Source organism: Carcharodon carcharias, chromosome 28 (assembly GCF_017639515.1).
Source record: "Carcharodon carcharias isolate sCarCar2 chromosome 28, sCarCar2.pri, whole genome shotgun sequence".
Taxonomy (NCBI): domain Eukaryota; kingdom Metazoa; phylum Chordata; class Chondrichthyes; order Lamniformes; family Lamnidae; genus Carcharodon; species Carcharodon carcharias.
This window is the reverse complement of record NC_054494.1, coordinates 14,358,926-14,373,680: the sequence shown is the minus strand read 5'-3', so window position 1 is coordinate 14,373,680 and position 14,755 is coordinate 14,358,926. Positions and strand designations below refer to the sequence as shown.

General features: G+C 40.3%; 1 protein-coding gene across 5 annotated transcripts in view; it reads right to left on the bottom strand.

Annotated features, from left to right (window-relative positions):
* The window catches only part of sec31b (SEC31 homolog B, COPII coat complex component), a 94,544-nt gene that overhangs the window by 2,569 nt on the left and 77,220 nt on the right, over positions 1 to 14,755 (bottom strand). For all 5 annotated transcript variants that reach the window (XM_041176377.1, XM_041176375.1, XM_041176380.1 and 2 more), the window contains 3 exons: positions 8,260 to 8,406; positions 6,986 to 7,105; positions 1,305 to 1,376 (listed from right to left, as the gene is read on the bottom strand). In XM_041176377.1, coding sequence (XP_041032311.1) covers positions 1,305 to 1,376; positions 6,986 to 7,105; positions 8,260 to 8,406 — 339 coding nt within the window. The remainder of the gene's footprint in view (positions 1 to 1,304; positions 1,377 to 6,985; positions 7,106 to 8,259; positions 8,407 to 14,755) is intronic.

The following is a 14,755-nucleotide window of genomic DNA, read 5'->3' as shown; positions in this document are numbered from 1 at the left end:
TAGATGGTGCATACTGCTGCCATTCTGTGCCTGTGAAGGAGGGAGCGAATGGATTCCTGTTGATTTCAATTTTGCCTCTAGTTAGTATCCAGAGACCGCCCCGTGCGCAAACCCCACCCCCCCCCTCCCCACTCTCCAACTGGAAGAGCACTTTGGATTGGTTAAGGACAGGGTTAAGCTTTGATGTGATACCCTATGGTTGAACAGACAGCTAACATTGACTACCAACCTTCGCAAATGAATAATAGTGACTTGGCCTACAAAGCCAGACCTGCAAAGAGTCAACAACTTTTGGATAGCAAAGAACAGGAGGGAAACAGCAAAAGAAAATCAGTGATATGAGATGGGTTTGAGTTATTTGCATTTGGTTATTTTCTAGTCCAGATTTCTCCTGCATGACTTTGCATGACATGTGGTCAAGGCCAACCTTTATTCCTCTACAACAGAGTAAATATTAAGCTCAAGGGCAGGGATATGAGCGCTTGGGAATTGAAAATTATCCAGTCTTTTCACTCAGTCTGAGTAGTAAATAGATCAGGCAGATTCAGAGTAAGACTTTCTACACTGTTGCAACATTCCTTAACTGAGCCACTAAAACAGTCAATTCCCATAGTTGCCACCCTTTGTGGCCTGTGAGGTTGGATTGTTGATGAATTATATTGCATGCTGTGGACTAAGAATCACTATAACACCAACCAAACTAGGTCCCAAATGTTTCAGGTCTTATAATTCTTCATCAGAATTGAAGGGTCGCATGACAAGTAACGCCAACCTTTTTTTCTCCAGAGCTGCTGCCTGGCCTTCTGAGTGTTCCCACCCATTTTACTGCAGCCCATAGTTGTCCTCAGTCACTTGCAGATAGCTAATCCAAATTCAAAATTACAAATCATATGCACCACATAAGAACACAGTATGAATATCATATTGGGGAATGATGGGGCATTGGAAAACAATTCATAATGTCCTTTTGGATTACAGCTTCCAAACACTTAAAGAACAGTGGGATGTCAGAGAAGTTAACTATGACCCTAACCATGACAAGAATTAATCTCAAAATTATTCCATTACAACAAAAGAATCCATGGCTTAGAGTTAACTAGAATAGAGCGAACATTTGCCCTGTATATCTTTTATTTCAATCTATCTTGTACAGACAGGTAAATAAGTTCAAAGGCGAGTATTTGTGAAAATTCAGACTTCCACAGCACATTTTTATTAAAAAATAAAACCCCATAAACAGTGAGATGAAACCATCTGCCAAAATACACTGTACCATTGCCTTTGCTTAAACCGTTCCCACTTACCGTCTGCTCTCGCAGTTTATCGTACAGATAATCCAGTCGCTTTGCAGCATCATCCAGCTTCCTCTTAGTTTGCTGTGGAATAATTCACAAATGAGTGTGATTCAGGATAGAAACAGGGGCAGCCTGAGTTCCATTACAGTTCTGCCTCAGAGACTGAAGCTATCTAAACCTCTGCCTAGACAATTGTTAAGATTAAGTTGGTGCACAAAGCATTTGTTTTGGTTCTTGCACGCAAACGTACAAAATTACACAACGTACTCCTTTCCATAAATCACTTTCAGAATAGGCAATCACCATGATGCTGCTGATGATTTAACACAGATCGCTATGAAATCGGTTCACAGGTACAATCACATCTCTCACACACACACGCATAGAAAAAACATAACCAAATATTATGTTACAGAATTAATTTATTTTTGGCCCCAGGTTTCAATTCCTTGGATTGGCAATATCCAGGAGTGTAATGTTCACCCCTCTAAGTAATTAGGAGCTATATGGTGCAACAACAGACAGCTGAAGTGATTATTGTCTATTGTGCTGGTTTCTAGGCGGGGCTTGTTTTTAATATTAATATTTTCTGATATAGATCGTGAATAACCTGGCAGTCAACACTGGTTCATGCAACCTTGTAACACTACCACACTGGTTCACAAAAAGAGAAGCTGAACCCAAAGATGACAGGTAAAGGTACAGAGGGCAGGACACAGTAATGCCTGAAGAGCAGATGAAGTATTGAGGAAGTAACTAGGCATTGGCAGGCATGGGTTTTAAAAGCTTGAAGATCATGAGAAGATGATGACCAATGAACTGAGTACATCCGCATTTCTGAGGTCATGAAATACAATTACCAAGTATGAGACCAGGGAATTTGTATTGATTTAAAAACAGAATGTGGGGAAGGTGAATAGTCTGTATGACAACACACTTGGGGTTCAGAAGGAACAAGAAAGGAAGATTCAGAAAATTATTGACCACAGTAGCATTCAGCTGGGTGGGAAAGGGAGCGGTAGGAGAGAGGGAGGGAGGGAGAAAGGTGGGGAGTAGGGGTGGAGAGAGAGGCAGTGTGTGAAAAATTAACAGAAAGATTGAGATTGTTGGATAGAAGTGAAAGGAGCCACCTCCCCAAAAAGATTTTTTTAAATATCCTGTCAAGAAATGAAAGTGAAAAATATTTTGGACTTTATAATTTAATTTAAGAACTGTATGGAGAAAAAGCATGATGCGGTGCAAAGGTAAACTGACTTTCTGGAGACAGCTTTTGCAATGGAGATGTGAAACTTTCCATTAAAGGTGGAGATAGCAAGGCCAAAACGTTGTTGGAGGAAGAGTGCTGGGGGAGTTACCAAAGACAAGAGGTGGAGCCTGGTTAGATTTACAAATTAAAGAAAATCTCTTTTAACAATTCAAACAAAATTTTCATTGTCATGCCTTTCAGGCATGAAGGAAATAAAATTGCTGTAATTCAGCTACTGCATTGCAAGAGGAAAGGGGTTGAATATTAAGGGTGTGCATTCTAAAGGAAGTTCTTGACTGCAAAGAAAAATCAACAGGGAGGTGATGAGGATGAATGGTGAGAGCAGACAGTCAATGACATGAATAGCGAGCAGGAAACTGGAAATGCTTTGGGATACAAGTCAGGGGAACAGTCAGTCAGCGGGTCATCTACAGTAGTTTGAGAAAACTAGACAGTCAAGAACATAACAAAGTCATTGTTTGGAAATGCATGGTTACAAAAAAGGAACAATTAGATGTCCAAGGCAACAAGTGATTCATCAATTCATTTCCAAAGCAGGGTTCTGGAAAGTAACTAATATAGCCATCGAGACAACCAGTTGAATGGCACATTGAAAAACATCCTGCATGTTGTGGAGTGCTGATGAAACTATGGTGAGTCATGTTTCTGCACAGTACGCTGTTTAGCTGATGATCAAATAGTATAGCATATGGATTCGGCTGGAAATGAGCAACTCACACTTTTCTTTAAACAAAATATCTTGAGGTACCTTGGTAAAGGTCAGAGCACAAGAAATGGGAAGAAATTTCAACAGATGTCCAAAGGTTCAATGAAAGCACTTCGTTGTTGAAAATGAGAGGTAGCAAAGTACAAGAGTTTAAGGAAAGAGTGCCAGAGCACAAAGGCATGGAGGCTCCAAAACTAATGATGGATCAGAGCTGAGGGACACACAGAAAGCAGCGTTGGAAAAACAAAGGGTGAGTATGAGGGCATAAGGCTGGAGACTGTAGAGGAAGTTTTCAGCAAAGCTACGGAGGGGAGTGGAAACGAGTGGAGGATTTTGAAGTTGATATGCTAGGGGACAAAGAGCTTCTGAAGAAGAGTCATACTTGACTTGAAATGTTAACTCTGTTTCTCTCTCCATAGATGCTGCCAGACTTGATGAGTATTCCCAGCACTTTCTGTTTTTATTAAAGAGGCAACAGAGATCACTGAAGACACGGGCAACAGGTTTAATGATTACAATGCAAGTGGCAGAGCTCTGCATGATTTAAGCTCATGTTGGGTACAGCTCAGGCGACTGGTGAGGTGAGTGTTGGGAGAAATGAAGTTTTGAGATGATAAAGGCATGGATAAGAGCTGGACTCGTTTTGGGCTGAGGTGGAGGTTACTCCTTAAGTAGAAGGTTGCTACTGAATGACACCAATCATGGCCAGAGTGGTTTCCCAGATTAAAAGGGATGAAGAGGAATTTCTCAGATTTTTTTTCCATAAATTGAGCTGCGTTTTGCATGTTTTGCCCTCACTCTGAAGGGATTGTGTGGCTTCTGGGTGGAGTGGAGCATCTAGGTATTGTGATGCAAAAAGCATTGCAGTTTGTGGGCCAGATTGGATGAACCAGTGGGGCTTTTCCAGACCATCACTGTTGTATGTTTGTGTAATTATTTCACACACAGGTTGAGGAATGGAAACATTGCTGGGTTATGTCAAAAAAGGCTCAAGATGGTGGTCTTGGTAATGAATCAAAGGTCAAACACGGAACAAAACCTGAGTAACTCAGGGTTCAAACTGAACAAGCCGTCAGGGTGGGGCAGGTTGGACCACCTACTTAGATGCAAAGTTTCTGGAGGGATTTGCAATTTTATTGGCTCAATTTTTGACTCTAGTCATTCCAAGACATTAAAATAATGTGGCATATATTTTGGTCAAGGAACAAAACAGTGAATTAGCAGTGCGCTCAGTCATAAATCCTGTGGTCAAACACAAGAGAAGTCACTGCAGCTGTAAGAGCACATGCGATATCAGTGTAACGGCTGGGAATAGTTCCTCCATATAAGTACTGCAATTATAACAATGACGCGCATCAGAAGTTTAATAAAATGTTTTTAACACATTGCAAGAAGATGACACTTCAATGTGAACACAGAGCACTCAGCCCCAAGCTGGCTTCAATTCTGCTGACTATTTGCCAGCTACCAGGAGATAAATGTCAACAGATCAAGACCGAGGTGTGCACAAATAAAGTTGCGTCATTTTCTGTGGTACCCCTTTCTCCCACCCCATTAAAAGAAACTTAATAACCAAACAGTGGATTTACTTCATCAGAGCATGCTAAACCCTAATCGGAATTTGCGTCTGATAAAATCATCATCCAGATGTGGCAAATCCCCATCAGCGAGTGCGGTTTCTGGAAATAATCCGGATAAAGTACAAGGCTCCAATCTCAGCTCAGATTGTTCAGCACTAAATCCAATTTGAGCAGTGGGGCACCTTACCTCCCAGGAAGGGGAGGCTTCAGCATGCACTAACCGTGAGTGCTGCAGCAGGACCTATGCACCAAAACCCAAATCTTGGAGCAAATATTTCTTCGCTCCGATATTATCATATTAAAATGTTCTGCAATGCAAAGTGTTCTTTTTATATCAATCAGCATTTGATGATGAACAATTTGTAGAAAATTCACAGTTTTGAAACTCTCTTTATTCTTTCATGGGATGTAGGCATCACCGGCAGAGCCAGCATTTAGTGCCCATACCCAATTGCCCATTGAACTGAACATCTCAGGGGACAGTTAAGAGTCAACCACACTGCAGAGCGTCTAGAGTCACGTGTCGGCCAGACTTTTGGGGGGGGGAGGCAGGTAAGGATGGCAGATTTTCTTCCATGAAAGGAAATTAGTGAACCAGATGGGTCTTTACTACAATCAATGATAGTTTCATGGTCACCATTACTGAGACTAGCTTTATATTCCAGGTTTATTAACTGAATTTAAATTCCACCAGCTGCTGTGGTGGGATGTGAACCCATGTCCTCAGGGCATTAGGCTGGGCCTCTGAATTTCTAGTCCAGTGACATTACCACTAGGAAATGTCTATAAACTCATTAGGGTTCAAAAGACCTTGTAAAACAATTGTGCTTGCAGGAATTTGCAGCCAATATTGGGGTGCTGGATGTGAATGATTCAATGGGGAAAAGACCTGTTCTTGCCCTTGACTGTTGTTATTTGGCCACGAACTCAAGGTATGATTTCTTAATTTCCATTTGACACTTGGAATTATTGGTAATCCAATGGTCAAGGCATTGAGCTTTGACTGCTCTGGAACCAGATCCCTTGGCATGTGAAGTTAAAAGGTTGTTCTAGCTACAATTTCCTCTGCTTATCATAACAAGTTGGAGAGCATGGAGCTACTTGCAGCAGAGAGGTCTTCTCAGTAATCCACATTAAAAAAAAGACAGAGAAATGCAAGTCTGAGGTGGGCTGCTGGATGCTTCATAATGCACTGCCCTGAGGTTGAAAGGTACTGGACATTGCTTCTAATGTTCCATGCTGTGGCCTACCTGTGGCATATCATAAGACCATAAGACATAGGAGCAGAAATTAGGCCATTTGGCCCATCGAGTCTGCTCCGTCAATCATGGCTGATAAGTTTCTCAACCCCATTCTCCCGCCTTCTCCCCGTAACCTTTGATCCAATCAAAGAACCTATCTATCTCAGTCTTAAATAAACTCAATGACCTGGCCTCCACAGCCTTCTGTGGCAATGAATTCCATAGATTCACCACTCTCTGGCTAAAGAAGTTTCTCCTCATCTCTGTTCTATAAGGTCTTTCCTTTACTCTGAGGCTGTGCCCTCGGGTCCTAGTCTCTCCCACTAATGGAAACATCTTCCCCACGTCCACTCTATCCAGGCCTTTCAGTATTCTTGATGCTATCCTTGCCAACCAGTCGCCTGCGAGAATGGTGTGAATTATTTAAGGTAATTCGAAAGCTTTCTCTTATTCGGAGATTAAATTGGCAGCAGAAATCCAGGGGGGAAATAGCTTCCCTGATTTTTTTTGAGGGGGTTGGGGTGGTGTTGGTGGGGGGAAGGAAATGTAAAGAGAAGGCAAGCCTTTGTGTTCTTAATCCTGACTGATGTTTGTTATGGTAGATTGAAAACCCCTGCAATGGTTTTCAACTCTAAACATCCAAAAGGGCTATCATACACTGTCAAATTTTGAACATCCTAAATAGAAGTAGATAACCTAGTTTCACCATCTTAGATACCTATCGTTCCACAGCAATTTCAATCCATTTCATGGGCCCAGCAGAGCACTCCCTCCAATGTACATATCATTATATAACACAACATTTTATATAAAACACACACATACACAAAGCAAGCACACGTATAGGTAATCTACTTATTTCAAATGACTGGATTACTCTTTGAACAGTGACATACAGGGTCACCAGCAGCTAAAAGGCATCGCTGTACCAGCCCATCAAAGGTTGTCTTCAACACCATGTGCTCGTCTGGGATTTGCTTTTTCACAATCTTCTCTGTGGGCAGCTGCTGTAATGGCTAGAAATAACAATGATGAAAAAAAAACCACAGCAAATTATTACGTAGGTTAGCCGTATCTGAACAGAAGGAACTAAAGGCAAGGGACATCGCATAAGCAGCAGCATGTTTCCTATGCCAAGCAGTTCCATGTAAAGCCAGGTAGTCAACTTAGCAGCAAGCCACATAGGTCAACGTGCATGACTATGAAATTCATATAGTAAAGTTGCTGGAAAACTTGCTGTTTTGTGTGGAGTGGATACAGAAGTTTTATACCCACATTATTAAAGTTAGGTAAAAGATAGCACTAATGGAAGTGTAATATATATAAAAAATCTTACTTCTACAACACACTTCCTTTCTCCAAAATCTTCCCTCCTGTTGTTGTGCTTCTGTAATTTTTGGGTGTGCTTTGTCCCATTTTTTAATTCTGACATCCATATGGATCAGGTAACCTAGTGTTCATCATGCTTTATCAGCGCTTCAGAGAGTGACGAGTTCAAATTCCATTATAACAAATTGTGCAGCTGAATTCAATAAATCTTGTAATGTGTGGGCTGGCACTAGACAATTGATTCAGTAATATCCCCCAGGGAAGGGAGCTTGCCACCATTAAAAGTAATTGCTTTAAAATGGGGACTGTTGGCAAAGATGATGGCTTTGGTCTTTCTGGACAACTTAGGAATTAATGGACTAAAACCCACATGCCCGTGTGCTTCCCAAGATAACCTTGTCAATATCCCCAGTTTGGTAACATCTGATTTACATTATATAAATGTATTTTGTTTCACAGTATATTGCTGCTGTTGTTAAAAGCAGCACATGCTACCAAGTTACTATAAGCGGCCCTATATATTGATGCAACAGTCTCTATTCTTGGCCACTCATGCTCATTTGGTCCTTTACATTATTTTCCCTTGCATATTATAGAATCCTAACAAAATAGCAATGGCATTCCACCTTGAGATTTCTTTTGCAAGCTCTGTAAATGTGGGAGAATATAATATTTACATTTTTTGCCAGTATAATTTCTTCACAGTGCGAAACTGTGGACAGAGTGCATAAACTTCATTACCCATCACATTAAATTATACCATAAGCACAATCTTGGCACAATGCAGGAAAAGTAAAGCCAAAGTAAAGCTCCACGCTTGCACCGGCGAGGAAGAACACACCTGTAAATTGGCCTCTTTTGGTGCCCCTGGAGGTCCTTGACTGATTTCCTGAGGAGTGAAGCCCTGTGGTCGAAGCTGTTGGATATCTGTGGGGAAATTCACGACAGGAGCTGTAATGGGAGCTGGGGGTGTGTAGTTGTCAGGTAGCTGTAAGATTATACAAAGGGCATGTTATAAAATAATAGCCACCAAGCCACAAAAAAGCCACCAAGCTATCAAGATTGAATGCAAAAAGATCAGGATGCTGATCATTTCTACTCGCTAACTAGTGATACGAAATCAATACAATTTTTGCATAAAGCCCAACAGAAGGATGTTCCCAGTTAAAAAAGACCACAACTCATTTTATTGTAAGGTGAAGTCTTGCTGTTGTTCTGAATAATAGCATATCAAAACCGGGTTCTGTAAAATTCTGAGAAAAAAACAAAAAAACTGCGGATGCTGGAAATCCAAAACAAAAACAGAATTACCTGGAAAAACTCAGCAGGTCTGGCAGCATCGGCGGAGAAGAAAAGAGTTGACGTTTCGAGTCCTCATGACTATTGTCCAAGGCTATACCATGCATACTACATACATGCTGAATCCCTTCATTGAAAAATCAGCACAGACTCCATCTAGTGGTTTGTGTAAAGAGTAGCCTGCAGAGCACTAGAATAGTAACAAATTCTTCTCTCTTACAAATGTAGAATATTGCACTACTGTGCAACTGGGACTAATTAATCATATGTGACAGCGGCAAAGTTTTTTTGGCTCTTTCTATAAATCTTATAATCCCTCTACAACTCAGATGATTTCACTAAAAAAATCTCTTGCTCTTTGAACTATACTGCAGTAATCCATGGAGGTGCACTGAATATTTTGCTATTACTATTTAAACTCCCTTTCCCAGCCTACATAAAGCAGAATGCCCTTTTTGAAGTTGTCCACTTGGCAACACCACTTGTAGCTCACAAAGGAAGAAAGGACCAATTTGTAGCTCAGCTAAGGTGTGTTTCTGAAGTGACTGCAGAGATAGTAAGAGGCAGGTAAGCATGATAAATCTATTAAAATGAATAGGCTAATTACTAATGATTTTTCTGTTTCTAAATATTCTTAGATATTTTGAAAGAAATGGCATCTGGCTCTAAGTGTTACAGGTGAAAATAAAACACCAACTCAATTCTCTCCAAAAGCCTAAAGTAGGCGTAAAGAATATTTTTCTGGTTAGGAATTTTAAAACACGAGTATGCAATGATTAGAAATGACAATACATAAGTTATGGGAAACTGGGATTCATGAACCCAGGAAGCACAGGTATAAAACATGTCGGATTAGATAGTCTATCCTCTTCACAATGAAGAAAATGTATGAGTATTCCAAAAGCATAAAAAATATATAAGCTCACAGTAGCTTCAAACACACTCTAAAAGAGCTTACGTGCAAATGCAAACTACACTAGACGTTGTCATCACTCCAGAATATCTAGTATCTCATGATAAGGCGCCTGTACAAAATCCAGAGAACCAAACTTCTAGTTCCTATTATGGAATTCATTGGTAGCCAGTCTCTTAGAAGTCAGTACTATTTCAACTATGAATGCCAAAGTCTTGGTGAGCAAGAACAGCCGTGGGAGAAGGCCTGTATTTTCTAAGTCCGAACAATTCTTCAGACATCTGGTGAGAAGCAGAAGAAGTAACTGAGAGCTTACTGCTGTTGTCATTTTGGGAATGAACTCCTTAACAAGAATAGAATTACTGAACAATATAAACTACAAATCAAAAGAAACAACACAGTTATGCACTCAAGAAAGGAGCAGAGACTAACCGCCTAAAGTGACCACCAGAGATGGATAATGTTCAAACATTCTTGGTCCTGTCATTCTAAGGCAAGTGAAGATGCCGGGGAAAAGGTCAGGATAAACTTCAGCCTACCTTCCTTGAGTGTCAACACTAGCCTGTTGCCAAGACATCACATGAACCTTTCCATCCATGTGAATTTTATCAGTGCATCAGTGATAAACTAGTGGCTGTTGGTTGAGAGTAGCCATGAAAATATACCAACAGCTCATTAGGAGGTTAGTTGTAAGGTCCAGGGCTTCGTTTCTCATGTCTACATGCCTCACCCAATACTGATAGATTATTGGTGACTAATCTAATTCCTGCACCAACCAGAGTTTTGATTCATGGACTATGGGTAAGCAATTAAGGCAGTCATGTCACATTCAAGTGACAGACCAAAGGTTTGTATCATGATCATTGTTGATCACAACACGTAGTGCATGAATTAGTAAAAATGCAACCGATTTGAACAACAAAGTTATATTATTCTCACAAGAACAACTACCAAGAGGTAACAGCACAGAAAAGTACTCAGCAGTCTGCCGACTAAAGTAGCCAAACATCAGTTATCAGGCCAGTGCAAAGAATTCCAGAATTCTGCATTCTTCCAATTCCTATCTCTTGTACATTTCCAATTTGCTTTGTCCCACCATTAGCAAATGTGCCTTTCACCATCTCGGCGCTCAGCTCTAGAATTCCCTCCCTAAACACATCTCAACCTCTCCACTTCTCTGTCCTCCTTGAAGAGGCTTCTTAGAGCCTCTCTTTGATTGCACTTTTAGTTTTCAGTGCTAATATCTTTATGTGGCTTGGTGTCAAATTTTGTTTGATAACACTCCTGTGAAGCGCCTCGGATCACTTTACCATGCAAAAGGCACTATATAAATGCAAGTTATTGTTTCCAAAATAAATCTTCTTCACAAGACTGAAATTATACCAAATCGGTAGCTTAAGTTGTAGTTTTACTGTGATTTGGCCTCACGTGCAGTAGAAAGAATACTGCTGCTAATTATCAGTGCCATTACATTCATGTTGCAGATCATAGTTAACTGAAAACAACCTAAATAGGTTCCAAAGTTTGTTTCTTGCCCTGGAAGGTAGACAATGTCGATCAACCTAATGGAGAATTAGACAAATGTGAGGGAGTAGGCAAATGAGGGCCACTTGGCTTCAAGACTAGTAGGGTGGACTGTGGAACCTTTTCCTACACTCTCCTCTCCTGTACCTTATTTGAGCCACTGTTTCTGCATCATATCCATCAGAATAACAGCAACTTTAAGGATCAATGGGACCTTCACTCTCCTTGGACATATTTGAGTCATTCTGCTATTGACTATGCCCTTATCAATGTAGAAATGTGCCATTTGAAGGGTTAACATCACTGGCCCAATGTTAACACAACTGATAGTAACTACAAGTGACACAGGCTGACTGAACTACAGGCACTGTGGAGACATCACCACAAACTGAAATTGCAGTTAATGGTTCCATGAATCCAGAGCTAAAAGGATTTTCAGATTAACCCTCTAAGCTCATCATGTCCACAAGAGGTCACTCAGCTGAACTGTAAAATCTACTGAAGGAAAGCAATTATAGTCCCAGTAAAATGGAAGACAGCTTTCTCCTTCAAAACAGCTAAATAATTTCTAGCACAACAAACACTTGGTGCTTCTCCAAATAAAGTTTAACTTTGTATGAATCCAATCAGCACTTAAGCAGCCCTGATCAATTCAGATTTGGAAGTTTAATTGTTCTTATCTGAGTAAAATGCCTTATTTTGCTCTTGTACTATCTGTTGGGAGGAGGAGGAGGAGTGGGGGGATTAGGGTAGAGGATTACTGCTGACATAAAAAAAGATACCTCCTACTTTGACTGGTATTATACTGCAGTATAAACGAACAACCCAAGTTTCACATGACCAGCCCTTTTCCTCCACCACCTATAATCCCTTCCTTGGATCATTCGCTTGATTCTTTCACCCAATGAAGTAGATATACTTGACAATAAAATCCAATCAAAACAAACTGGAAGCTTCAAAGACTTTCAAATACCATTTGTAGTTCACTCAGATCCCTAAGGAAGCATCAGTTACTCAGATGCTCTTCCCCACAAAAGAATTTAGTGCTCTGATCTTACCCCATAACCCTAAACAGTTACTCAAAATTGCATATCCATTAGCATCCACAGTTTGAAATGTGTACAAATTAATGGGAATGTGCATTTAACCTTCATAGCCTAGATTTTCTGCTATGGGTGGACTTCAATGGTTAACACAAGTTCTGGGGAACGGTAGCTAATGGTTATTGAACCAGCCATCCAGAGGCACCGACCAATATTTCAGAGAATGAGTTTAAATCCATCATGTTAGTTTGAGAAATTCAATTTCAAAAAGAATCTACAAATAAAAAAAAAATCAATAAAAAGAAATCATGAAACTGAAAAGACTGTAAAAGCTTACCTGGTTACTAACGTCCTTTAGAAAACGAAATATTCTGTCCTTACAGGACAACTCCAGTCCCACATCAACATGGTTGACTGCCCTCTGAAATAGGCTGGTCAGTCATTCTGGCGTATTACTACACTCTCAGGGCAACTAAGAATTGGAAAAAAGTGCCAGGCTTTCCAGTGATGTTCACACTCTTAAGAATCATTTAAAAACCATTTTTTTGCTGGCTTTGAGATGTCTCGTAGTTATAGAAAGGCACTATATAAATTCAAGTTTTTCTTCAGGATTTAAAAAGTGTTCAATTTGCATCCAATTTGTTGAGGTTAGTTCATATGTAGAGATTTACATATGGCACTGTGTAATTCCAAACAAGGTATCACCATATGCACTCCCTCCATATCTCTAATTTCCCCTCAGATCTATTCTGCACTTTCTCCATCTCTTTCCACCCCCAATTTAATTTAAGGGATCGCCAGTACTCTGTACATTCTCTTCTTTTCACTCACCATCCAAACATATTCACTCTTTTTGCTGATAATTCCACTAATTTCTCAAAATCTTTCAGATTGCACAAGGAAACTAGGGATGGGCAATAAATGCCATTCCTGCCAGCAATACAATATCTTGAGGATAAATTTTATCAAGACTCGGTGCATAGTCTTCTATTCAAACTCATTCTTTCCCTCAATTTTTTTTTTAATTCCCCATCGGGTTGAATCATTCCTTGCTCCTAGGATTCTTTGATTTTTAAATCCAAGCACAGCATCATCTCATCAATACTGCAACACTATTAATACTCCCAACTCAACTTCCAGAAGTCTCTATAAATGCTCACATTTCCTCTTAATTTTCTACATGTTCAAAATTCCCACGTGATGAATGAATATTTAAAAACTAAAACGTATAGCACGTTTTAAGTAAATCAAACACAGGGTCACTATTTTAGTGATGCAATACATGGAGCTTCATTTCTAAACAAAGGAAATCTGGGACTTTGTTAGCCACATTTCAGGAATCATGCTCTGCATCTTTTAGAATTTGGTACATAGGTTTACAATGAAGTACTGTTTTTAATTACATGGGGCTTCAGAACTTGTGTCAGTTTTTCAGGGGACATCTTTCACGAAAACATCAAGTCGGTGGCCTTAATCTGGATTCTGGAATTGCCATGTCAGCCTTGTCTCAGAATCAGAAGGTCACAGGTACAAGCACCATTTTAGACTTGAACACATAATATGGCAAACAGTGCAACGCTGAGGGAATGCTGCACTGTTGAATGCGCCCTTTTCAGATGAAGTATGACAATAGTCTTAAACTACTCCCTCAGAGGTTGACATACAAACTCTTGTAGCACACAGCAGGGGCGCTCTCCTGATGTTTTGGCCAACATTTATCCCTCAACAAACCAATCCCTCATCCTAGGATGAGAGGAGATCTAACTGAGGTATATAAGATGCTAAAGGGGATAGACAAAGTAGACATGCAGCGGATGTTTCCCCTTGTGGGGCATTCTAGAATGAGAGGCCATTGTTTTAGGCTAAGGGGTGGCAGATTTAAATCAGAGATGAGGAGGAATTACTTTTCTCAAAGGGTCGTGAATCTGTGGAATTCACTGCCTCAGAGTGCAGTGGATGCCGGGATACTGAATAAATTTGAGCAGATAGACAGATTTTTAATTGGTAATGGGTTGAAAGGTTATGGGGAGAGGGCGGGAAATTTGAGTTGAGGCCGAAATGAGATCAGCCATGATCGTATTGGATGGCGGGGCAGGTTTGAGGGGCTGAATTGCCTACTCCTGCTCCTAGTTCTTATGTAACATCATGACTCTGATTAAATTACCATTTAGCTCATTGTTGTGCGTAGAGACCTTGCTGTGCAGAAATTGGCTGTTGCAGTTTCCCACATTACAATAGTAACCACATTTTTAAAGCATGCCATCACTATATGGTGCTATGTAAATGTAAGCCATTTCTTTCTTTACTGATGCATCCTGAGCTAGCTCAGTTCCTCTTCTATTCTTTTAAGCCTTAGGGCTTCTTGCACACTAGACTCTTCCCTGGCTTCTCAAAAAAAAATGAGTGCATTGAATGTTTTTAACATGGGATTTAGTTCTCAGACAGAGTGGACATGATATCCCACAGTTAGACAGTATTGTGGTGGCAAATATAAAATGTTTTTTTTTCCATTTATTCTTTCATGGGATGTGGATGTCACTGGCAAGGCCAACATTTGT